The 25,450-nt window shown below is 38.4% G+C and overlaps 2 protein-coding genes across 5 annotated transcripts; both read left to right on the top strand.

Annotated features, from left to right (window-relative positions):
• The first annotated feature begins 97 nt into the window (after positions 1–97).
• keap1b (kelch-like ECH-associated protein 1b) lies at positions 98–16,838 on the top strand. 4 transcript variants are annotated; one of them, XM_047813316.1, is made up of 8 exons: positions 132–285; positions 3,348–3,532; positions 4,123–4,537; positions 7,751–7,996; positions 10,432–11,108; positions 12,848–13,053; positions 13,462–13,638; positions 14,172–16,838. In XM_047813316.1, the coding sequence occupies exons 3-8, from the start codon at positions 4,226–4,228 to the stop codon at positions 14,360–14,362; spliced, it is 1,809 nt and encodes a 602-aa protein (XP_047669272.1). In that variant the 5' UTR covers positions 132–285; positions 3,348–3,532; positions 4,123–4,225; the 3' UTR covers positions 14,363–16,838. The 4 variants fall into 4 exon arrangements, with proteins under 4 accessions (XP_026989279.1, XP_047669272.1, XP_047669271.1 ...); XM_027133478.2 differs by having other exon boundaries at positions 98–251; positions 3,348–4,537; XM_047813315.1 differs by lacking the exon at positions 132–285 and adding an exon at positions 293–624 and having other exon boundaries at positions 3,348–4,537.
• A 139-nt stretch (positions 16,839–16,977) lies between these two features.
• Positions 16,978–24,786, top strand: si:zfos-323e3.4 (volume-regulated anion channel subunit LRRC8E). The gene is made up of 3 exons (XM_027133474.2): positions 16,978–18,339; positions 19,903–20,055; positions 22,206–24,786. Exons 2-3 carry the CDS (start codon positions 19,915–19,917, stop codon positions 24,492–24,494), a joined length of 2,430 nt encoding a protein of 809 aa, XP_026989275.2. The 5' UTR covers positions 16,978–18,339; positions 19,903–19,914; the 3' UTR covers positions 24,495–24,786.
• Positions 24,787–25,450: the final 664 nt, after the last annotated feature.

Here is a 25,450-nt window from a genome sequence, read left to right as displayed (position 1 = left end):
CCGGTCGACAGCGCACTCAAAAGATTTGGTAATTAAGTCCCGTATAACGAAGATGAGGCTTTTTAACTTATTAGAGAAAAAAGGGACCCTATATACTGAGGGGGAAGTATTTGGGACGCACCCGGGCTTTTATTTTGGCGTTCCGAATCGCATTGCTTAGTCATGGTGACTTTATCGCTTTCCCTCGCTCTCATCTGGCATTCGGAAAGCAATGAAAGAATTCAGCCGTGTCATGTTGAATAGGAAGCTTTGTGAGTACAGATGATCCCTAACACTTCTGCGTGGGTGGGTGTTTATGTAGTGATTCTATGCGTTTGCTTTTTTTGGCGTGTTTTGCTGTGTTTTGTACTAAGAACCCAGCAGATTTGCAGCCTAACTGTACAAGAAGAAGCAGAAGACTCGGATGTTTTTGTGCAGCCCAAGTGATTCTTTTGAAGCCTGATTAGTGCATGAACGAGTCAACGGTTCAGAGCAGGATGAATTCATGCTATAAAGCTCATTTTTAGACAGATTGCACTTGGTTTTGCTTGTTTTCACTCACAGCTCTGGGTTCAGCAGCAGAAAATGAACACTTTGTTCTTTTCCTGGACGTTTGCATCACTTCTTCTTGCTGTCATGATAGCAGTATGATTAGAATTATTCACTATTTTCCTGGTGCTGTGAGTGTGATTGGTCAGAAGGTGTTGATTAATTGGCGATATAATCAGATGATATCGTTTCTATAGCAACGGATTATATGATATCGCTATAATCTAATACCTAATAACATTTTTTTTAATTGCTTTGTTTTCAAATATGATGTTGATGGGATTCATCTAATGTCTCCGGTGTCAGTGCTTTTATTTTTCTGCTTTATTACGTCATTACGTTTTCCCTACAGGAAAGTCTTCAGGATTAAAGACTTTGCTGATTATTGTGACATACTTAACTTTGCAATGTCAATAACTTGACATTATGTAAACTCTGGAGCCCTGCAGTTGTGTGTGTGTGTGTGTGTGAGAGAGAGAGAGAGAGAGAGAGAGAGATAATATAGTTTACTAACAGTTTCTGTAATTATTATTGTTATAGGCTGTAAGTCTTAACCTAAAGCTCAAAAGTGCTTTATTTATTTATTTATTTATTTTTTAAAAAGCCATGAAAAACTCATTATTCAAGACTTGAAATCTCTAAATCTCAACTTTTTAGTTGATTAGTTTGTTTTTGTGTATGATGAAATACAGTAGGCAAGGTTTGAGAATTTCTTTACTTCTGGAAAACACTGCTGTTCTTATGTGTTGGTGTTGAGCTGTCATTATTTATCCCAGTTTTGGCACCGACAGTGCTGTAAGTTACAATAATATTTGTGTGTACATAAAGTGTAGAGATCCTGTGCTGTTCTAGCTTACATTTGGTTTTGAGCTGTTGTAAGTTTGACGTTAACATTAAAATAAAATAATCATAAAAATTAATATGCAAGGTGTGAATGTGTAAGTGCGGTATACGTTTTGCAAATATTGGCTTTAACCTCGTAATAGTTTTACTTATTGTACAAAGTGTTCTGTTCTCTTCTTTCCTCCCACTTTAGTAAAGTCAGCGCTGTGTCTGTTGAGTCACTGCTGAAGGCTTTTTGCCAACGCTGTTAACATGCAACTTTTCACATTTGCTGACTGTGTCTTCTGTTTTTAATCAAGTAAAAAAAAAAAACACCAGCAAATCTGTACACACGGGTCATTAGTTTAAGTTCCAGTCCAGTTGAAATTTCCTCCAGTAAGAACGTTAGTCTTTTTTAAACACTGCTGTCCCTAGATCACTTACTCTTACAGGGTTAGGTGGAATTAGCGACTTAAGATCATCGCAGGATCATCAGGTAACAATACAACAAGGAGTGCAAGTGCATCCTGATACAGGCCATGTTTTAATGATTAACGTGGTGAAAGTTTGGCTTGGCAGTGCGAGTGGAAATAGATAATTGGCTGCATTAACAGTGAACGGTGATGGTGAGTGAGTACAGGCACTTTGGGGAAAACTGGTGTATTGAATTTGGTTTGTTTTAGTTTATTTATTTATTTATTTTTGGTTTTGGGGCTAAAAATATCATCAGGATTCATTTAAGGAAAGTCAGTTTGCTTACTCTGATTTTGTGCTAAAATGAAAATGACACAGATACGATAGTTTGTTTTAAGCAAGCAACTTTCTCACTTTACACTCTAGCTATACAGGTGAACAAAATAAATGTGTGGGGGGGTGTTAAAAAAGCTTAATCCATTTTGTATAATATTCCTTAGCTGAAAAGCTCACCGGTTGTGCTCAGTATTTTCCTTAAATGCTTAAATTGCTACTTACCATACCTAATATGTCTTTACATTATTTAGCTACCGCTTTTTAAGCCCTGTCAGATACATTTCCAGGTAACGAAACTTGGGTCTGGGGAGAAAACTGGAGCTTTCATTTGCCCAGGCTGATTATATGTCCATCCTTTTAGGGAATAAAAGAGAGCAGAATTTATTTTTACCAGAAAAAAAAATTGAGTCACATGTAAACAAATCACATTTTAAAAGTTTTACACATTGTAATAATATTGCGAATGTTGTAAAAAATAAATACATAATAAAATACAGCAAGGAGTTTAAGTGAATCCTGAGAACTTTTTTTTTTTATCTATTTGTGATTTTAATTTCTATATTTCTTATTTTTATGTCTTCTTTATGTCCCAGTGCGGCACAAAATTTATAATATACGGCACAAAATTTAAATAGTGTTTTTTTTTATTCACGAGAACAAGCAAATTAAGAATTTCATTGTCCTTTTGCATATGTAGTAATCTTAACATTTTTCCATTCTTGAAGTTCCTGAATCTTTACACTGTATACAAATGGCTACCAACTTAAATACATTTTATTTGAAACCTTAGGAAATAAATATCAGGTTACTTTATAGGTCTGTTCATGCACCCAAAGGTTGATTTCAGAGACACTCCTACACTTTCAGTAGGCTATAATTCTACTGACGTCAGAGAAGTCATATGACACAAAAAAAACACTGCAGTCACACTGGCAGAGCAGCACAAGGTCCTACTTAGAGTCACCTGTCCTAAATAGCAGCTCCGTCTTAGTTTCACTTTGACACGCACACAAGTAAACATGCAGTGTGTTCCTTAGATAGAGTTTTGTTGAGGTTTACTTGCATGTGGGTTTTACTTGACTTTATGCAGGTATGAACGGCCTTGGTAAGGTTATGGTGGCGCAAAACGTGTGGACGTAAATGTTGTGTTTTCTGAAGAAAGCTCTGAATGTTCATGCTGATGTGATGATAAATTGTGCGGGGTTTCAATCTGCTGACTCTGTCTCGCTCCGTTTCTTGTCCCTTAGGCATTCGAGCAAGCAGTAAATGAAGACGGATTGAGATCCACCACCTTTTAGTTCCGTCATGATCAGCAGTGTTTTACCTTGAAGAGGGTGACGGCGCAGACCAAATAACTTCTGGCACTTTTTCCGTGCTGACTTGAACCCGTTTCTGCCTGGTTTTATCACCGGAGTGAGAAAATCTTTACGAGGCAATGAGCTTTTAACAAACCATCTTTACAAGCCTTTAGAAATAAGGCTTGTTAGCAGATTCTGACCTGACAGTCTTTTATTTTAAATGGCGTTTTAGAAAGCCTGTGTAGATGTAGTGTAGTCCCAGTCCAACAGGAGCTAAAATGTGCCCCATGTTTGCCCCGTGCTAAGCTGACTCCCATTCTTCTGCAACTGCCATTTCTGTTACTCCTGCTCTCAAAGGTTCTGCTGTTGCTTCCAATATTGTCTTTGCAACACCTCAAGTCACAAATCCAGATTCCTTAATATTGAGATCATTTATAGTTTTTTTTCCTGGTTAATGGGCCTCATGTAACAGGATGGTGTTTATATTTAGCAGGAGGATGTAAGCATATCACAGGCTTTCGAATAAAGGCGTGTCTTGTTTCTAGAAACTCCAGAATGGATTATAAATTGCGTGTTGACATGGAGGTGATTCACAGACTGAAGTTTTTCCCTGATAGTGTGTATAGCACGCCGTAAAAAGGACATTTCTACTTAAGTAAGGCTGAGAAAACAGTGCGCTATAAAGTGTTTTCCTAATGTTGTTTGCACCTTTCCCAAAACAAAGATAACTTGGCCAGGACTTTGTAAAATCTGATCCTTGGTTGCTCTGCACGTGTCTCGCACTGGCGAGCGAGGATGAAGGCGCCGGGCCGCGGGCGCAGCTGAGCATGTACGCGGCTTCAGGGATGACGGAGTGCAAGGCTGAGGTGACGCCATCAACCCGCAATGGCCACCGCGTGTTCAGCTACACGCTCGAGAGTCACACAGCTGCAGCCTTCGTCATCATGAATGAGCTGCGGCTTGAGAGGCAACTCTGTGATGTCACGCTGCGAGTAAAATACAACGACCTGGAGGCAGTGGACTTTGTGGCACATAAGGTGGTGCTGGCATCCTCCTCACCCGTCTTTCGTGCCATGTTCACCAACGGCCTGAAGGAGTGCGGAATGGAGGTGGTGCCCATCGAGGGGATCCACCCGCGGGTGAGTAAATGACCGGTACCTTCTAAGAATTATTATGTGCCATTTAATGTGAATTACATCTGGTCAGTTCCTTTACAACCGCATAATTTAAATTAAAGAACGTACGTACAGTCATATACTGCAAAAAGAATGAATAACTGCTGTAGAGCTACATTGTGTTACACCTCTTTAGCTAACCTTGTTCATCTGATGCCCTTAAAAGATCGGTCTCCTCACAAGTTCCAAAAACATTCGGTTCCCTCTCAGGCCCTTTAAATATTTGTTTTGCCTTTATGTTAGTTAAAATCTTTCAGCTAATATTTCGCTCTAACTCCATTAAATCCCCTTTACATTTTACATCAGTACCAGTAACATTGGTAATCAGCGTCTTGACCACAGGTGAGTATATCACCTATGCGTCACTGATGTGTTGCAAACTGGCTAACTCCACCCGTTCTGAAAAAGGGACATGATAGAACAAGATTCGGTTTCCTATTTGACTGAACTTCTTACATTCATACTAGCAAGCTAAAAGTCACTCATGTCACTTGTAGTTTTGTAGCAGTGACCATTGTCCAGTTTTTTAATGTATAAACTATTGTACATTATATAATTTGCATTTAACTGGTTGGTTTTAGACGCTATATACGTTTACATTTCATTTACATTTCCAGCATTTGGCAGATGCATCTTACATTATCTGATTTTTTTTTTATACAACTAAGCAATTATTGAGGGATAAGGGCCTTGCTCAGGGGCCCAACAGTGGCAGCTTTGTGAATCTGGTATCGAACTCACGACATTACGATTAGTAGCAATTGGTCGCGTGATCTGCATGTTACTTACTATACATTTGCATATCATAGGCTGTTGTCTGATTGGAAAAAAGCAAGCTATGAGCCACCTACTTTCTTCCAAGCTTATTTTTCTTTCTAATGTCTCTATACACATTTTAATGACCAAACAAGATGAATCCATGTTTATCAGTTTTGTCTCCATTTTGGTGAATGTCATATCTACTTTACATAAACTTAAGAAAATCTCAGGTCAAATGTCCAGAACTTCAACCGTCCGTTGTTCATCGTTATCCTGTCTTAATTGTAAGTTGTGACTTTTTTTGGTCCAGTATTTGGTTTGGATCATTGTCACTGATTAGCAGTAAACAGCTTGGACATGGTATTTAGCTCAAAGGATAACATCTTTAATATTACAGCTTTCTGAATAAATAGTAACAAAAAATGTTTATCTTGATAATTGAATTGAAATTTGTCTCGTTCCTTTTCTTTCATAGATTTACTAGCAAGATTATTATTCTCAGATTTTCACTAGCTCATGTATAGTTGAGGTTTTTCCCTTTTACTTACTTCCCTGCATGTAAATGTGTAGATGAAACAATTCCTAACTATGACAGATATATTATCCAGTTATCATCCTCTAGAACCTGGGATTAAAAAAGAAGGCAGAACATCTTTGTAAGCTTTGTTATGTTGATCGATCTCTAAAACTAAAGGTGTGTTTTACTTTTCCACTCATCAGGGATTAGCTTAGCATAATAATGTCTTGTCATGCTTGAGGAACAGGTTATACTAGAGACAGAAACTGTCTCTATTTATTATCAGGAAGTTCTACCTCACACACTCATTACATTATATTGTGGTGAGGTGTCCTCGCGATATCCAAGCATTAGCCATGCATCTCTAAAGATTAGATCTAATCTTGCTCTGTGAGAGACAGGGTAACTGAAGCAACATGCTGATCTGTCATATGTCAGAGGAACAGCTGACTGTGGTAAAAGATTACAAAGGGACATCAATAAGGATGTCGATTTCAGTATTTTGTTTGGATCTCTTGGCTGTTTGGTTGATTACTTTGGACTTTGTACCAGCATGAGTATTACAGGATTATACTTTCAGGATTACATGATTGGTTTATCTAAACCCAATCCTTCTTTAGTTTTGCATTGAATCTAAAGCAAGGTTTACACTGAATTCGGTGTCATGAGTTGAAGCGAGCAGTCTTAGAGCACAAATGAAGTGCACTAGAGTCATTGCACTAGTGTCAACTGCCAAGTACATTCTAGCAGTATCAGAAAATTCTTATTAAAAGTGCCCACTGTTATATTTGTCTCAATTGTAGGAAAAATCCAAACTTACAGGACAACCACAAAGTATCACAGTATCTGCAATTGTGAAACATAAAACAAAAACGGTAAAAATATCATTTAACTGATTCACTTTTCAGAATTACATTTACAGCATTTGAAAAACGCCCTTATCCAGACGGACTTACAGAAGTCTTTGGACGTTTCTATCAATGAATAAATCAATACTGGTTTTGTAGGTCACAAATTAATAATACATCAGTCATAAAATTCTGTTTGCAGGTAATATAGGAACAAATATCTAGACCTTTTTGTTTCATGAAGTCTTTAAGTGCTAGTTTACGTATTTCAGCAAGAGGTAGGTCTTGCAGACCGCCAGGGACTCGGCTGTAACTTCAGGCAACATGGGGAAGTGCATTCCACCACCTAAGCACCAGAACAGAGAACAAGCATCTGTTCTGAATGTGTCTGTTTGCATGGCCCCATTTTTTTCCCCCTAAGCCCAGGTCATACTATTTAATAACGTATGCAAAAAAAGTTTCTCACAGACTGCTATAAAGTTCTGCCAAGATTTTACTGGGATCATTGCACTCAGTGTGGCAATATGTTTAAGTAAACATCTTAAAAGACCAGTGAAAAATAGGTAAATATTGCAAAATAGGGATGGAATTGTACTCGAACGCTGTGAAATATCACGCTGTCAAATATCTTAAATAAGATGAATCACTAGATTTATTAAATAAAAATAAATAATAAATAAAGGAATACGTTGATTAAAACAGTAATGCAAACACAGTAAAGTTCCAATATTTATGAACCACAAGTTCCTTAAAGATTGTTTTTAGAAGACATCGTACCTCCTGATCTTTTAGCACTTTTTTGTTCACTTTCCTGCAACATCAAAGCATAATACAATGCTCAATCACCAACAAACCCAATTTTCTTCCCAGTTTGGTTCCATGCCAATTTTACACCCACCAAACAGCTCTCCTCATGACACGTCATCTACAAGCATATGCCCAAAATCTAACAGCTGAGATGGTCAATGATAGCTGTAGTATTGTCAGAACTAGACCAGTAATACATAACATTATCATGCTAAACATGCAAAAACCTGTGATTTGTTTTAACAGGTAATGGGCCGCCTGATAGAGTTCGCCTACACAGCAAGTATCTCGGTCGGAGAGAAGTGTGTTATCCATGTGATGAATGGAGCCGTGATGTATCAGATCGACAGCGTGGTGAAGGCCTGCTGTGATTTCCTGGTGCAACAGCTGGACCCGAGCAACGCCATCGGCATCGCTAACTTCGCAGAGCAGATTGGCTGCACAGAGCTGCACCAGAAAGCCCGCGAGTACATCTACATGAACTTCAGTCAGGTCAGACTCTCATGTGATCCAGATCATTCAGTGGGTGAGACAAAGTGGTACAGTCATATGATCGAGAGGTTGTGAGATGTTATACAGTAGTCATACAGAATATTTAACAAAACCCAACAGGGCATGATGTTAAAGGAAAATCATCAATGATAATTTGGTGTAATATAGCCTGAAGAAATGGCAGAGATACTGTGACCATTCTGTATTTTTTCTGATATTACAGGAATTTTTGTTTACCAAATGACAACCTGTCAATTTTATCCACGTTGAGTTACATTTTATCTTATGGAACCAGTTAATTATCGCCATAGAGTTGTTCCCTCTTTAAGTAAGACAAAGAAATGCAACTTGTCTTGTTGCACTTGTTACACAGAAAGCACGAATTCTTTATCCTGAGAACTGTCTCATGGCTGAAAACCAACAGCTTCGACCATTATCAGACCGACACTGGAGACTCCTTTCACAAATATGAAAAAAGTCAAGCGTCTGCCTTGCATGTCCTTGATTAAAAATAAGAAAATTAAAAATGTTGACTAATTAAAATGATAGCATTAATGTTAAATGACTTGTCACACAGCTGCATTATTGCAGTTATAGTAAAATTAAAAAAAAAGACATTCTGACCAATCAAAGATCAGAGTGCATTACCTTATGGTGAAGACAGATGCGTTATTGTCTAGGAATTCTGTGAATGCGCTTGGGGTATATAGACACATGTATGTGTGTGACTAAATGTAGTCATACCTGTACTGTTGCATTGTACTGTTACACCGAGTTACTGGAAATCCTTCTTGCTAGGCAAAGGTGTGTCCTATGAAGCCATTTACTTGATGTCACATGAAACAGAAAAAAAATAAAATAAAGGGAAAATTTATAAAGGCTTTTCAGGTGTTTTTATATATACTTTTTATTATATTTATATATATTTATTTTTTGGTCAAACCAAAATAAAAAAAGATGCATTTATTCATTAGAAATTTGAAAAAATAGCCTCTCATAGAGGTTACTTTCACTTCAGTAAAAATGAAAGTGTTGTAGCTGAATTTTATTAAATTTAAGCTTAATTTTTGCCTCACTTTTCTCTTACTGTTGCATAGTTCATCACTGGGGAAAAAAATAGGTATCATCTAATGACATATGATAACATTTTTTGTGGTAAAATTCTGTTTTGTTTTTTTTTCCTCTCTCTAAATACTAGGATTGTCTTGTTAGCATTGTTAGCAGTCTACACTGTGTGGCCCATCCCCCACACTGTAGTTTTGTTTAAGACTCAACTGAGGTGAGCTAATTTAGGGCTCTAAACAAAACAATATGAAGGTTTCACACAAAGATAGTACAAGTAGGGGTTTCTCACAAGTCTTAAGTATGGGAAGATCACAAGTCAATCGCCACTTAGCATCAGTCATTGAAAACGGTTTTATACATGGACAACCATGGGCGTAAATCCCGGGGGGACATGTCCCCCCCATCCGAGGATTACCCCCCCCCCCCCCAAATTATTTAAAAAAAATATCGCACTCTCTATTATGAAAAATATATGTATGTATACCTAAATAATTGTCTAAGTAGAAAAAAACCTGCAAAAAAATGCATTTAGAAACAGTTGAGTCCATTAAGTAGGGGATTTTATTCACCTTAAATAAAGCGATTCTCTTTAATGTAGTTGATGCAGACTCATTCATAATTTAGTTGCGGCAAAAATGCTGATTACCGATGTTTTTTTCCATGAATCTGCTATATTAGCGATTAAAATATTACTTATCTAGTTAAAATTAGCTCGTTTACTTGCTTGTTACACAGTGCACTGTAACTAACACGCCAAAGCCGTTTCCCATGCATTGTTTTATTTGGGACGACTTGGCATAATGTTAACTTAACATTAACGGCTACAATTAGAATATTGTTTAGCTGTGCATTTACAAATGAGCACCGTGCTATGTCCGAACTGACCTCACTGTATTTTTTGTATAATCAATTTCTTTTTAAGTGTCTTAATTAATTTTAAATAAAATTTTAAACCTTTTACAATTACTTGTTTTTATTGTTGTGATTATTTTTCTTTATGATAGTTTTACTTTCTTTATGTAAAGCACTTTGAATTACCATTGTGTATGAAATGTGCTACAGTATAAATAAACTTGCCTTGCAGTTTCATAGACTAGATAAAATGCCTACAATAATAATGATAAAAGCAAAGTTTTTCACTGTGGGGACATATCTTTATAAGTACAATTTAACTATTATTTGTGTCCCCCCTCTTCAAAAATTGCTCATGAGAAATTTTATATTTATTGTCCCCCCCTACTCTTAAATGAAATTTACGCCCATGTGACAACATTCAGTATTGGATTAGCTACATGACTTTGTAATAAAGTTTTGGTTAACTGCTCATAAAGGTAGTACTCATTCGCCTTTTGCTTCCTCTGCTCCACCAGGTTGCGACACAGGAGGAGTTCTTTAATCTCTCTCCCTGTCAGCTGGTAACACTGATCAGCCGTGATGAGCTGAACGTACGCTGCGAGTCCGAGGTATACCACGCATGCGTGGCGTGGGTGCAGTATGAGCGTGACGAGCGGAGGCCCTTTGTGCAGGCGCTGCTGCAGGCTGTGAGATGCCACTCTCTTCCACCACACTTCCTTCAGCGCCAACTCGAGCACTTTGAGTGGGATGCACAGAGCAAGGACTATCTAGCACAGATCTTTCAGGACCTCACACTGCACAAGCCTACCAAGGCAGCAGCATGTCGCACACCTAAGGTACCGCAGCTTATATACACAGCGGGTGGCTATTTTCGCCAGTCGCTCTGCTTCCTCGAGGCGTTTAACCCAGCCACTTGCATCTGGCTGCGTCTGGCGGATCTACAAGTGCCCCGCAGTGGCCTGGCAGCGTGCGTGATCAGCGGGCTCTTTTATGCTGTTGGAGGGAGGAACAATGCACCTGATGGGAACATGGACTCCAACACGCTGGACTGCTACAACCCTATGAACAACTGCTGGCTCCCATGTGCCCCGATGAGTGTACCCCGGAACAGAATTGGCGTCGGGGTCATCGATGGAATGATCTATGCAGTTGGAGGCTCACATGGATGCATCCATCATAACAGTGTAGAGAGGTGAGGCCCATGGTTAAAGAGTTAACATTTGTGTTCTGTAAAAGAAGGTCACCTTAGCTGACATTGACATTTATGACTGAATTTCATTTGAAATTCATCTTAAGAGTGAGAAATAACCTCTAGGAAAGAGAGAAGATTTAGACTTTAACATCCAGCGCTGTCTGTTTTTGATCAAAGCACAAAAGTTGTTTGCTGGACAGTATCTCAGTCTAGCAGTAAAAACAAGGCGCTGCTGTGCCTGATACACTTGCAGAACTGCACTCTATGGTTAACCACGGGGATTGATTTTTGGCCCATGGCATTTTAGGAGACAGTTAAAAACCACATTTTACAAAGGGACAACAAATGCAGCAGGCAGATCACCGAAGGGGTAAGAACATAGGACACATTTGCTTGTGATAGCTGACACAATCTTGTTTTTTATGTTTCACAACTTAATTTACAAGCCTCAAGTTAAGCAGCGGGTTCAGAGCAAGTGGGTGACACTATTGTCTCTTTTTAGTTTGTTTAAAAAAAAAAACTAAAAAAAAAACGCAACAATTGCTTTTTATTAGACCTTTGTCTCAGCTTTTGTTTACTTTCCTTTTTACTCTCTGCGTACTAGGATATTCTTTCTAGCATAGCTGGCACATCTCTTGCATCAGCTCTGTCGTTTGTCACTAATGTCACTGCTAAAAATTAGCCACCATCAAAATAATATCTGTTCAGTGGTTGAGTCCCTTTTCACTGATGGACAAGTTGGAGACGTTGTACACTCGGCAGAAGCAGACCTTCAGTTGATTAAGTAGAGGATCAATTAGCAATCTTACCTGTTTCTTGTATTCTAAGTAAAAGAAAGAAGGTTTACTACAAGCATTCTAAATAATCTTCTGCAAATTTTCCTCGACGCAAAGGCATTACAACACTAAGACTTTGATGTATATAGGATTGAGTTTGTACTCTAAATTCCCTGAAGCCTCATAGTACATTTTTTAAATGTCTACTTTTCTCTCTCTCTTTCTCTCTCTCTCTCTCTCTCTCCCTTTGGTCACAACATGCCTTTTTCACTATGATTCGTCCACAGACCTGTGAAGAGGAAATGAGTTTTATATGTCCAGTCATGGGCCTCAAATAATGAAACGGCCAATATTTAAAAGAATAAGGAAGAGAAACTAGGTATAATTAGGAATTTGCTTTTCATCAAAGCATCACTATTTCACTGTAGTGTAGTTCCTAAAATATTTACATGTGTTCCTTGTGTAATAATGCAATAGTTTGTAAAAGCCATTATAGTATGTGCTTCGTTAATCTATTAAACACATCTTTATGAAGAAAACTTTTCACCATTTTGAGAATCATGTGATGCATATTCATACGGGTTAAAAAGGAAGAGCATGGACATAAATGTGCATAATTGTTCACCCCTTGAACTTTCTCACATTTTCTAGTAAACAGCTCATTCATTTACTTTTGGTCTCTCGGTTGATTCTTTGACTCTTCCACCATTCACTGTTATATTTTGGATTTATGTTTATGTTGATTTGTAGGAAGTTCAACATGAAATATTCTTCCGTTCTTGTGTAGATTCATGACATAATCCTGATTGTCAATGTAACTTCCTGGAACTCTTTGAAATGTGGAAAAGTTCAAGGGGGATAAAAACTGCTCGATATTTTCAAGCACTTTATTGGACTTTACCTGATTTTTCTGTGTGTGTGTGTGTGTGTGTGCGTGCATGCGTGCATATATCTTTCATGCAGGTATGACCCAGAAAGGGACTTATGGCAACTGGTGGCCCCCATGCTGACCCGGCGAATAGGGGTGGGCGTGGCTGTCATTAACCGCCTCCTCTACGCGGTGGGTGGGTTTGATGGAACGCATCGTCTAAGTTCAGTGGAATGTTACAACCCTGAGAAAGACGAATGGAGGAGCACCGCACCCATGAACACTGTCCGCAGCGGAGCAGGTGAGTCCGTGCTGGACTGTTGAACTTCTTGTTAGTTCAGCAGTTATTGGTTTAGGAGGCTGGACTTTGTTTCCTTTAACCCCACACACTTGTCATGTGTTATTCCTAAAAAAAAATTGACTCCTAATTATTAAAGTATTCAAGTTGTACATAGTGACACAACTGAGAACACTTTGTTTACACTTAACAGGATGATTAACTTATTAGGCACTCCCTGACCTTCCATTGTGTTCTTTTTAAAACCGTGACCCTTGTAATTCAATCATTAACAACATCTTTTTGCATAGTCATGATTCGTCTGCATCAAACCCGAACAAGGAAGTTGTCCATTCATTTTTTTTTCCCTCACTATGTGTGTTGAGTAATACTCTGTTTTGTAGCATCATGCACTGTTATTGGTTTCCTCAGGTGTGTGCACGTTGAATAGCCACATCTATGTAATGGGCGGCTATGACGGCACCAATCAGCTGAACACTGTGGAGCGCTACGACGTGGAGACGGACAGCTGGACCTTCATCTCGTCAATGAGACACCGGCGCAGCGCGCTGGGAGTCACCAACCTCCATGGACGCATCTACGCACTCGGTATGGGGAAATATCCGCTTCTAATATTACATGATGCCTTAATTTTTCAGCTGAAATTATGTTAAAGCACCTGCTAACATGAGATTGGAGAATGAAAAAAATCACCTCAATTCAATATACATTCCAATTAGCTAACATTAGACAATCATTTAGTTAATATCAGTTAACTGTGTTTATTAGAGGTTCAGCGAGAAATAATTTAAAGTTTTACAAAGAGACTAAATAAAGGATTAAGGAACACTTTAACAAAGTGCATTAGTAAATCTAATGCAAATTATTTCAGTGGTAATGATAATTAAAACGAGAAAACTTCACTGTTCCACTGCATTTTGCAGTAAGAAGCGGATTGCGCATATATATATACAGGGTTGTACATTAACCACTAAGCTCTCTGTGGGGGAAAAATTGCCACAGATCTGTTTCAGTTAATACAGTATAGTAAAGTCTTTTCTACTTTGCTGCATGTCATTTATTCTAGTTTCTGTATCTAAACAAAGACATGTTTCTCCTAACTTCTGCTTTATTTCCAACAGGAGGATATGATGGAAACACCTTTTTGGACAGTGTGGAGTGCTACGACCCTGAAACCGACACGTGGACCGAGGTCACGAGGATGACCTCCGGGAGGAGCGGGGTCGGTGTCGCGGTTACCATGGAGCCGTGCCAAAAAGATTGCCAGAAAGACTGTCCGAAAGATTGTCTGAAAGAGTGTCAGAAATTCTAGTGCCTCTTATATTTTCCTGCTCTTTTTCCTTTCACATTTCTATTCCTTACTCTTTCAGCCAGGATGATCAGTGATTACAATTCTGGTGCTTCAGCATCATTTAACAGTCTTCTATAAATGAGAGCAAACGGGTCTCTGGACATCTACAGGGTTCACAAAAAGCGTGACAGAGAGATAGAAATAGACCTTAAGATGCTTCCAGAAAGGACTGGTTACTTTTATTTTTGTTGTTGTTGCTGGATTTTTAGCCAGACTACAGGCATCGGGATCATTAATGTGCATCAGCGCTTGTGTCTCCTGTTTGTATTACTGACCAGCCTTGTCTATCTAAACCAAACTGACTAAAATCTGAACATTTCTCCAGAAACAGAAGTTGCAGCTCAGTAATGTGGACCATGGATGTCAAAATCTTAAAGTGCCATTATTGTATCTCGAAACACGTTTCAGTATCCGCTGTCTGTGTTGCTAAACCTGGCTTTATATAAGCGACAGGACGGGCACACGGACCCAGTGAGGCAGCGAACTGCAACTGTGGGTCGGTTTAGAGCAGCGGTGTCCAATTTTATCCACAAAGGGGGGGTTCCACAGTATCCACAGGTTTTCACTCCAACCAAGCTGAAGCCACATGAAAACCCGCACCCACACCGGCCCTTTCCGGATAAGATCGGACACCGCTGGTTTAGAGAAAAGTCAAATTTACACAATCTTCCATTTACTCTAAATCTATTTGATCGGCCAAAAACGTGTTTCATGTTTCCTGTCGTTTGCTTCATTGGTTTTGCACCAGAGTTTAATGTTGCTAAGAAGTAAGAGAAGTATCTCAAATAAATCTGATTTTGTGGATACTATTCTTTACAAATACACCCAGACTTTAATCTAGAGCTTTTGCAATTTTGGGACCAAAATTTTGTGGAGCCCAAAATAATAAGAGCGCATCGGTTTTACTCTCACGAATTCGCTCAAATGTTCAGGAAATGTCCTACATTCGATGAGCAAAATATTTGGTCTCATTTTAGTATGACCTGCTTGATGAGATAAAATGATGGGAAAACAAAAATTCCATTTTATTTTGGAAGACAAACCTGAGATCAGGATTCAGAACTGGCAAAAAATAAAAATGGTTGGAGTGTTTGGAGAGACATTTAAAAACAACAACAAAAAAAAATACATACTGTGACTACTTCTGCTTGGAGGTTATTTGGACGATGATTTTGCAAACTTATTTGCTTCAAACTGACATCACATATCTTCTATCTTACATTTGAAGGAGATATTTTTTTTTTAAATCTGTTGTGTGGTGTGACAGACTACCTTCCTTTGTGAGTTTCGTAATTCCAGTACAAAACATGATTCAGACATCAAACATGTTTCAGCTGATCGAGTACATTTTGGGAAATTTTTTTAAAAGGCCATTTTCTGGTTCCATTCATTATGTAATTATAAAGACAAACAGATTCAGGCATACTGAAGCAGGGGACACACTGATTCAACTCACAAGGTAATTATACATGTTTATTGTAGACTTCAATTCATTTTTTTTATTAGCCAATTGCTCATTTCATGAACTTGTTCACTCAGGGTGTTTATTTGGGTGCGATACGCCACCTTTGTGATTAACTAGTGAGTTGAATACACAAGGTGTTAATGCTGGGAACCACGGATGCATAACCCTGGTTTTTGTATAACTTGATTCAATTTAGTGCTTTTATTTCTGCTGAAGTCACTTTGTTAATTTGTAAACCCCTTCATGAGTGTGTTTTGTTGTTTTTTTTCCAGATAGCCTGTGTTTGTCTATATAGCGTCTCATTTTAAAAGTGTTTCAGGGTCCAGCTTAGCCCTGAGAAAAACAGTATCTAAAATCCAAAAGCACAAATGAAAGAAGCCTGATATCTGAGATGAAGGATTTGGAAAGTACTGGAAAAGAATGTGGGTCCTGATGTCATTCAATGGTGGATGCAGAATTAACTGGGGGGGAAAGAAAAAAAAAAGTAGATTCCTTGCCACTTGATGCCAACGCCACTGTCAGAACAGACGTCTTATGAGAGCAGACAGAAAAATCAGATTATTATGTATTTGTTACAGTATTTTAGTCTACATTTTCCAAGGTTTTAGAAACTTCTTGGAGTTTTGTACAGGGTCTGGATTTCTCTTTTATTTATTTTGAATTAAATGTTTTTCCCCCCTCTTCATGCTTGATCCTTAAGTTCTACTTTGGAATAAAAGGACCGATCCCCTTTTGTATTCGTTGCATACTGAGCATGAGCCGTATTTCGAGACGTGACGGCGACTCGTGACTTCTCTTTTTTCTAAGTCTTGTCTGTTTAAAAAAAAAAAAAAAAAAAAAAAAAAAAGGAAGTAGTTTTTGCTTTAACTGTTTATTACTAACATTGAGAGATAATTTAAAGACTGCTTTGTACATTTTACAGCAATCGATGTATTGTAAAACACCTTGTGTATTAAAGATCTGTTTATTGTAGTTCATTGTGTCCCTGATGCTGAATCATTTTATGTAAACTGTTGTGATTAGATATACTTTCGAACGTCTCAAATTAGTCAGGAATGAAATTGTAGAAGTTGGTCATTCATGGTTAGATGCTAAGGGACCATAACTACATTGGAGATCTCTCTAGAGATCTTTCTCTCTGTCTCTCTCTAGGATATTTGACTACTTTTGCATGGCGCTGTGCCACATTAGCAGCAGTTAAAGATGTAATAGATAGTTGTCTGGCTTTACATGTCTCAGAGGAAGTAAGTGATAGCCTTCAACCCACTTCATCTTAGTTGTTGTTTGATAAGGAGGGCTAATTTATGGGTGGTAATTGGCAGGAAAACACCAAATTAGGAATAAAATGGAGATAAACATATCAGAGCTTTAGTGTTTGCTTACATTACTGGATAGACATGTATACTTACTGTTTAACCCCACCGAAAAATGAGAAATTTATCCCCTATACTAAAAAACATGCAGAAAAAGACGTGTACTATTTTATTTTACATATTATATCTTTAAATGTTTGATGAGGTGCATCTAAATACAGCCAGTATTGGCCAAATTACTCCAAAAATAAATAAATAAGTGGTAGTATAGCAGTTTTAACACATTTGGTGCTGCTGAAAACCTCATTGAAAAATCGGAGCTAGCATTGAACATGATAGGGAAGTGTTTTTGTGTCCTAAATACATACAAGCCAATTATTATTTGACGTAGGAAAAGAACTAGATGTGTTTCACCACACGATGGCGCCACTCACACACTCACTAAGACACACACTCACTCAGACTCACACACACTCACTGTGACAATTCAACAAGTGTCTCTTGTGCTGTTTTGGCCAGAATTTTTTATTTTTTTTAAACATTTGAAAGTTATTTCAGGACGTGTGACTCATGTGACTCATGTTTGCAATTGTTTGCAACATCAGCCTGTTTAGTCACAGAGCCTTAGTGAATTTCACGTTTAAACGACAGAGCAGTGATGACGAGAGAAAAATAACCAGATCACAGTCATTGACTTGAAACCATCCTGGTTTGTAAACAGCCTATAAGTCTGTAAAATAGCACTGTTGTTTATAAATGGCTGAGAAACGTTTACTATCACTTTTTACGTCAGGTAAACAGGTAAAACGTCCGGTGTCTACGGCTCCTGCATCACCACTCGTGTTGCCAGTTTAGCTGAAAATAATGAATTGATAATGAATTGATAACTGGGATTAACATACTGCAACTAATAATAATAATATATTCTGTATATCTACGTATACGCATACATTAGTATACACTTGTTAGTGTTCAGTAAGAAACTCGCAATGAGACAATAGGCAATGAGACTGGGTACATAGAAACCAATCTGGCAACCCTGATTATAATAAGCGCCTGCGGCCGTCCCCAAGACTCAGTGAGAGAACAGAAATGGAGCAGCACTAATTATATTAAAGCTCCAGGACTTGGAAAAATGGTGAACACGTGAGAAAAAGCAGGTATGTTACTCATTGAGAATTGTTATGTTTAAAAATATATAATTTCTTTAACGTTAAAGGTGGTGTTTACATGTATACTGTTGTTTACATGTAACTACATGTATATATGTAGTTATATATACACTTAAATAACCCTGGATATGGAACATAAATGTAGTTTCATTGTGCATTATGGTAGTATTTTTGAGACTAAACTTCTTCTGACTGTTTTTTTTTTTTTTTGTGCAAATTTGAAATAGGGGGTGTTTATTCTGTAGAGTAAACTTTCACATTTCAGCATCACTTGCTTAAAGCAGCAGTAGGCTATGTGGGATTTTAATGAAGTATGAACAATAATTGAAAACAGTTCTCAAAAAATCCTGTAAAAGTAAAGTGTGTAAAAAAATAAAATAAAAAAAAGGCAAAATAAAGTAAATTCAGTGAGTCCGAACTGTTGGATTGCATTTGGAAAGGGCTTACAGACACAAACCAGTTACTCCTCTTATTTACTACATAGTGACTGGCTCACTGGGAAGGTATCCCAACTTTACGGAACTAGTTGTATTCAGGATTTATTCATGTACAATAAGCTCCTTATTCTGATCAGGGAGGAGGTTGGATTCAAATTCAGGCAGGAAAGGTACTGTACTAAATGTGCTTCGGTGTTACCAAGCCGTCGTACAGAAAAGTAAAAATGTCACTCAAGGTATATAGTAGGATTAATGTTGTTCGTTCAAGAGGACACATGTTGTTTGTCCATTAGAGAACAAAAATATACCAGTATGTACTTTTTTCTTATAGTAACCGATGAACCAATCCTGTTATGGTGTTACAGTTTAGTGCAGAGATTCTGTGCATGTTCTCACAATGGCCGTCCAGGTTTCACCCCGGGTTTCGACCAGATTTACTAAGTTTCTTCTCTTCTATGGATTGGCTTATTCAAATTGATCCTAAGTGTGAAAGAGGGTGTGCACAATGGCTGTGATGAATTGTTTTCCCATTCTGGATGCAATCACTCACAGTATTTAATGGTCCGGAGGTTAAATTGCTTATTGTAAATGGACGGATGGATCAATGAATGAATGAATGAATGAGTGAGTGAATGAATGAATGAATGAATGAATGAATGAATGAATGAATGAGTGAGTGAGTGAGTGAGTGAGTGAGTGAGTGAGTGAGTGAGTGAGTGAATGAATAAATGAATGAATGAATGGACGAATCTTCTACTGAACACTTACAGTACAAGCACCATTCTAAAAAGTTGCTAAAGCTTTCTTCCAACATCCTGTGAAAACCAGTAATTCTACTCTGATGGATGCTAATGGTAATTGACCATGATTTTTTGTAGTTAATAGACGGACAGCATTCCACCCAAAATGTTCTCGTTCTGAGCTTAAATAAAGACTTTCCAGTGTAATGCCATACATGAAAACCTGTGAAAACATATTGAAATTTACAGAGAAATACAATTTATATGTGGAAAAGGGGGGAAGTGGCATTTGTCATATCTCATACTGAGATATAGCAAGGTTATGTTTACTTTTCTATCCATTATTATTTAAATCAAGTCTTCCCACACGACAGGCAGATTCGAGGATGATTCCAGTTAACGAGTTCCGAAACATTACCTCGGAACAAAATCCTCGGTTCCGAGTTTTAAAGCCATGGTGGGACGTCTTCTCGGAGTACCTGTGCATAACTATGCTAATGATCGGTGTCTTTGGATGCACCATGCAGGTACTGTATAAAACATGCACTTAACACCCTTTCACTCTTAAATTCCTCCACATTGTTCGTGCATTTCAGTTCTGATAACAGAGCGAGTCATGTGACCGGTGATTTGTTTAATCATGTAGATAATATTCATAGATTAGATTCTCTTTTCCATTGTATAATAACAGCTTTGTACCTTTCTATTTATCAGCAGTCATCAAGTATGAGACAAGGAGAATTGAAAGTCATTTTAGAACTCTTATTAAACAAATACAAAAAATACTTTGAATGTCGGTCATAATTAGAAATTATAATATTATTGGAAAGGTGGAAAGTTTTAATTTAATCTGCTTAAATTGCATATTGCACATTATAGCATTATATGTTTTATTCCTGTGAAATTGCAAATATCTTACATAGTTATTAAATCATGGAGGCAAAGATCATTTTTCTATCATCTTTCTTTTTGTTCAATAACTGGATTTCTGTCAAAATGTTGATTTTTTTTTCTTCCCATTTTTAGTTTGATTAGTTAAATTCTTTTCATATTGCTTTCTTCCAATTCTGAATTTCAGTCACGGTTTTCTTGGTTCTTTGGAGGGGACTGGAATGGTTTGAGCTCATTTTACCATATCCGTCCTTTTGAAATTAACCAGTCGTTAGTTTCTAAAAGTACATATTAATATTTCAAAACAACATTTTGTGTGATTATGTGCCAATCGGTCAGAAAGGCGCCTTTATGGGTTGTACTGTTGACTTTAAGGTTTAGCATGTTGGCAGATGTGAGTCATTCTACTGTGACCTACTGTGAGTAAGACCCGTTACATACAGTACTGTATGCATGCACTGATTTCCTAAATGGGATCTGTGGTTTATAGTACACTCATAATTGTATGTTCATTGCATTCTCGTGTACTCGTATTATGTCACTTTGAGATTCCCTCCTGCCTTCATGTGAAACGGTTAAGCTATTTATTTACTGTGGGAGGTGTACTGGTGTTTTTATAATGATGTAACCAGGTCAACCACTTCTGAACAATTATTTACAGAGGTGGCCTGGCAAGAGACAAAGGAGAATAAAGTAATGAAAGCCAAAAGTGAGTGAGACTGGGACATAGTGTAAAATGCAAACAACTTGAAGCCACATCAGTGTTGTAACATGTGGGAAAATTGAACCTCATTTCTACTCCCAGTATTTAAATGTCATTAATAATCTCTTACTGGTGAGACTGACATTCTAATGCACAGGCATGACAGTCTTGCCTGCTTTTTTGCACTGTCCTGACCTAGATTTATATAGAATTGGATTAGATACTCTCTAGGGCTTAATATTTCATTTATACAATCTTATAATAGCTATTATAATCCTGCTCCATGCAAGCGATTGAGTATGGCAGATTTATTTTATTTCCGAACATTCCTGTGTGTGCAGGAACGGAAAGTTGTAAGTCATTTGTTCCAGATTTCAAGTCCTGCTTGCTGACTGAATTGCATCTAGTAGAGGCAGGCGATAGGAGAAGCGAGTAGCAGCTTAACATACTTAAAGATGTTTTCACAATACTCTGTATAGTATCATAATATTTTGTTCTGACATTTCACAGTTTAGAAATAAAAACTAAAATTTCGTGATTTTAGAAATTGATTTGATGAATTGAAATAGTTGAGTTTTACCACCACGTCAGTTTTAACATCCAGTCAGCTAGCAGACTAGTACAGTACTGTAATATTAACAATGGAGTTAATCAATGATGTGGAAATATTAACAATATACATCTAGTTCCTATTATCACTTACTTTAAAACAGCTATAAATAATTGTAACCCTTACCAGCCTTTAGGTTTTCTGTCTTCATTTTAATAAGACAAAAGTATAGAGCATATCGTGTTACTGAGAGCCTGGAAATTGTTACTGAGTTACTGAGTCCTCTGTTCTGATGGCAGAAAAATGATCAAACTCTGACACAGGATGCTATTTCCGTAACGTTAGTTAAACTATGTAGATAATAAATAATCTTCGAATTACAGCCAGATCTACTGTTGGAGATGTGAGACACATTCAGGTTTAAGAATTAAACAAGGTTGTCATAGAATTAAATGGAATGTTAAATGGTACAAACCAAATTATAGATGACTTGTTTCCGGTATCAGGTCACTGACAACTCTCTCTTTTTATAGCTGACACAGGAAAAGATCTCCTGTCTCCCCGATCGCTTTACTGGAGACGCAGATGAAAGCATGGACTGCAGCTACCTCCAAAATCCCAGAGAGAACGAGAGCTTGTGGGAGCATGCCATCACCAAGAACATCGCCCCGAACATAGTAGAGGTGTTCGGCCGGAAGAACGACTTGGACATTCACCAGTATATCTTTATAAACAGTTTCTGCTATGAAAGGGCAGTGCATTGGTATGGCAAGTACTTCCCCTACCTGGTGGTCATCCACACAATGATCTTTATGGTAGCAAGCAGTTTCTGGTTCAAATTCCCTGGGACATCATCCAAGATTGAGCTGTTTGTTTCAATCCTGGGGAAGTGCTTTGACTCCCCCTGGACTACTCGAGCAATTAGTGAGGTGTCTGAGGACAGAGAAGACATGGTCACATGGAAGAAAAATTGCACACCAAAAGCATCTGCGGTAGAAAGTCCTGATGTGGAAGATAAATCTGCTGCCTTTATTCGTTCCACATCTGTTGTGTCTAACAGAGAGCAGAATGTGTTGGAGCCTGAGCATGCTGCCTCTGTCTTGGACAAAAAGGAAGGTGAGCAAGCCAAGGCTCTGTTTGAGAAAGTGAGAAAATTCCAGACTCATGTAGAAGAGGCAGATCTTCTCTACCTCATGTATGTTCTCCAGACATCACTTAAGGTGCTAAAATTTGCTATTATCACTATTTATAGTGTTTTCCTTGTACCAAATATTCAGATTGTGGTGACTTGCAGAGTTCCCCCTGACCTGACTGGGTTTGGTTTGTTCTGCTGTAATAACAACAAAGCACATCTCTTCTCAAAACTAGCCTACTGTTACATTGGATTTGTTGGTGTGTATGGGCTACTATGCATCTATTCGCTCTACTGGCTCTTCCATCGGCCACTGAAAGCATACTCCTTTGAGCATGTGCGTCTGGAAACAGGGATCAATGACATACCTGATGTAAAAAATGACTTTGCATTCCTCTTGCACCTCAGCGATCAGTACGACCCTCTCTACTCTAAGCGTTTTGCTGTGTTTCTCTCTGAAGTGAGTGAGAATAGGTTGAGTCAGGTGAACCTCAATCACGAGTGGCCAATCAAGAAACTCCGGACACGTCTCTCAAGGAATGCCAGCGACCGCTTAGAACTGCACTTGTTCATGTTGCCAGGCATACCCAGCACTGTGTTTGATATGCCTGAAGTAGAATCTCTGAAGCTGGAACAGATCAATAATGTAATCATCCCTGGCACAGTGACGCAACTTGCAGCTTTACAGGAGATTTCCCTCATTCACTGTCCAGCCAGACTTCAACTAGAAGCCCTCACCTACCTACGAGAGAACTTGAAAGTCCTTCGCATCACCTTTGGCAACCTAGAGCAAATCCCCTTGTGGATGTACACTTTAACAAATTTGGAAGAGCTCCACCTGAGTGGGCCACTCACCAATGAGCTCCATCGTGGCGCCACCTTAGACACCTTGCGGGAGCTGAAGAACGTTCGTGTTTTAACCTTGCGTGGTAAACTTGCCAAGATTCCTTCCAGTGTGGTGGATGTTGGTGGCCAGCTGCTAAGATTGCGTGTGCACAATGAGGGGGGCAGGCTGCATGCCTTCAGCTGTCTGAAGAAGCTAGCAAACTTGGCCACTCTGGAATTGATTGGCTGCGAACTGGAGCGCCTCCCCAGTGCAATCTTCAGCCTCACCAATCTGCAACAGCTGGATTTGAAGGAAAACAGGCTTACCACTGTGGAGGAAATCCTTAGTCTGCAGCACTGCCGCCGACTGAGCACACTCAGGCTATGGCACAACTCCATCCAATACATCCCTGATCAAATCAACAAAATGCGCTCACTTGAGACACTTGACCTGAGCTGGAACAAGATTCATAAGCTGTCGCTTCAACTTTGCTTTTGCACCAAGCTTCGGCACCTGGATCTCTCCCACAATCAACTCATCTCGCTGCCTTCTGAGATTGGTATCCTGCAGAGTCTGTGGCATCTTTCTGTAGCTTACAACTCACTGGAAGTGCTCCCAGAGGAGCTGTTCTCCTGTAAAAGGCTGAGGACTCTTGAACTCGGGAATAACAGAATTGCCTTTTTGTCTCATAGGGTTGGGAACTTGGCTCACTTGGTGTGTCTAGAACTAAAGGGTAACAGGTTGGAGACTTTGCCTGTCGAGTTGGGTGACTGCAACCTATTGAAGTTGAGTGGGCTCATTGTAGAGGACAGTCTGATTGATATGTTACCTTTGTATGTGAAAGACAAAATGAAGGAGAGGTGACTTAAAAAAACTTATTCAATTATGAAGACAGATACTGTTAAAGTCACTGGTTCTAGAATTCATTGTGGGTTGAGCTGGTTGAAATGCCATAGAACTTTAGTCTGACTAATTTATTCACATTTACTTACCTCTTTGTGCAGGAAATAAACAAAACATCTCAAATCTTAGTCAATCCTGACACGAAGACATACTTCATAATGCATTTCAGATTTAAACAGTTAGAATTGGTGGATATTATTTATTTTTATTCCTACATTGTGCCTTTTGGAAAAGTTTGTATCAGTTTTTGAAATAAAAAAATTTTATACACTATATATATGTGTTCATTATATTAATACATTTATTTAAAACCTAATGAACAATACGTCTTTTCTCTATACGAGCACAAAATGGACATCTGCTCGTTTAATGCATGTGTGTGATTGTATTAATCCACCCTTCCTAATGGAAATTTTAGGCTTAGTACATCATGTTTCATGAACATAAGATATTCAGACATGATTGTGGCTCCTTCAGCAAAATGATCATTAGTGAGGTTGGGCATCAATGTTAAGCATGAAGACCTAGCTTCAAGTTACAGTTCATCCCAAAAGTGTTCATGGGGTTTGCAATCAGAGATTGGGCCACTCAAGTTTAATGGTAACACTACAGCATGCAAAACATCCTATACAACTGTGTGCTCACAACTTGGAGGCAACAGTTTGGGGAATAATTACATCTAGATGTAAATGAAAAGTATCCACACACCTTTGGCCATATACCTGAATATTTAAACTTTCCCTAAATCGCATATTCAGCAAAACAAACGTTCAGAACTGGACAGCAAGCATTATTTTGCGAAATCTTCCCTAACCATTTAGTTGCATGCTATAGAATCTGACTCACAGCCAAATACAGGAATGCAGTTCAGCCAGCCCTTGAAAAGGAATGGACAACAAGATATAACCTGCAGCAGG

Source organism: Tachysurus fulvidraco, chromosome 5 (assembly GCF_022655615.1).
Source record: "Tachysurus fulvidraco isolate hzauxx_2018 chromosome 5, HZAU_PFXX_2.0, whole genome shotgun sequence".
NCBI lineage: Eukaryota > Metazoa > Chordata > Actinopteri > Siluriformes > Bagridae > Tachysurus > Tachysurus fulvidraco.
This window is presented reverse-complemented; position numbering and strand designations above follow the sequence as displayed.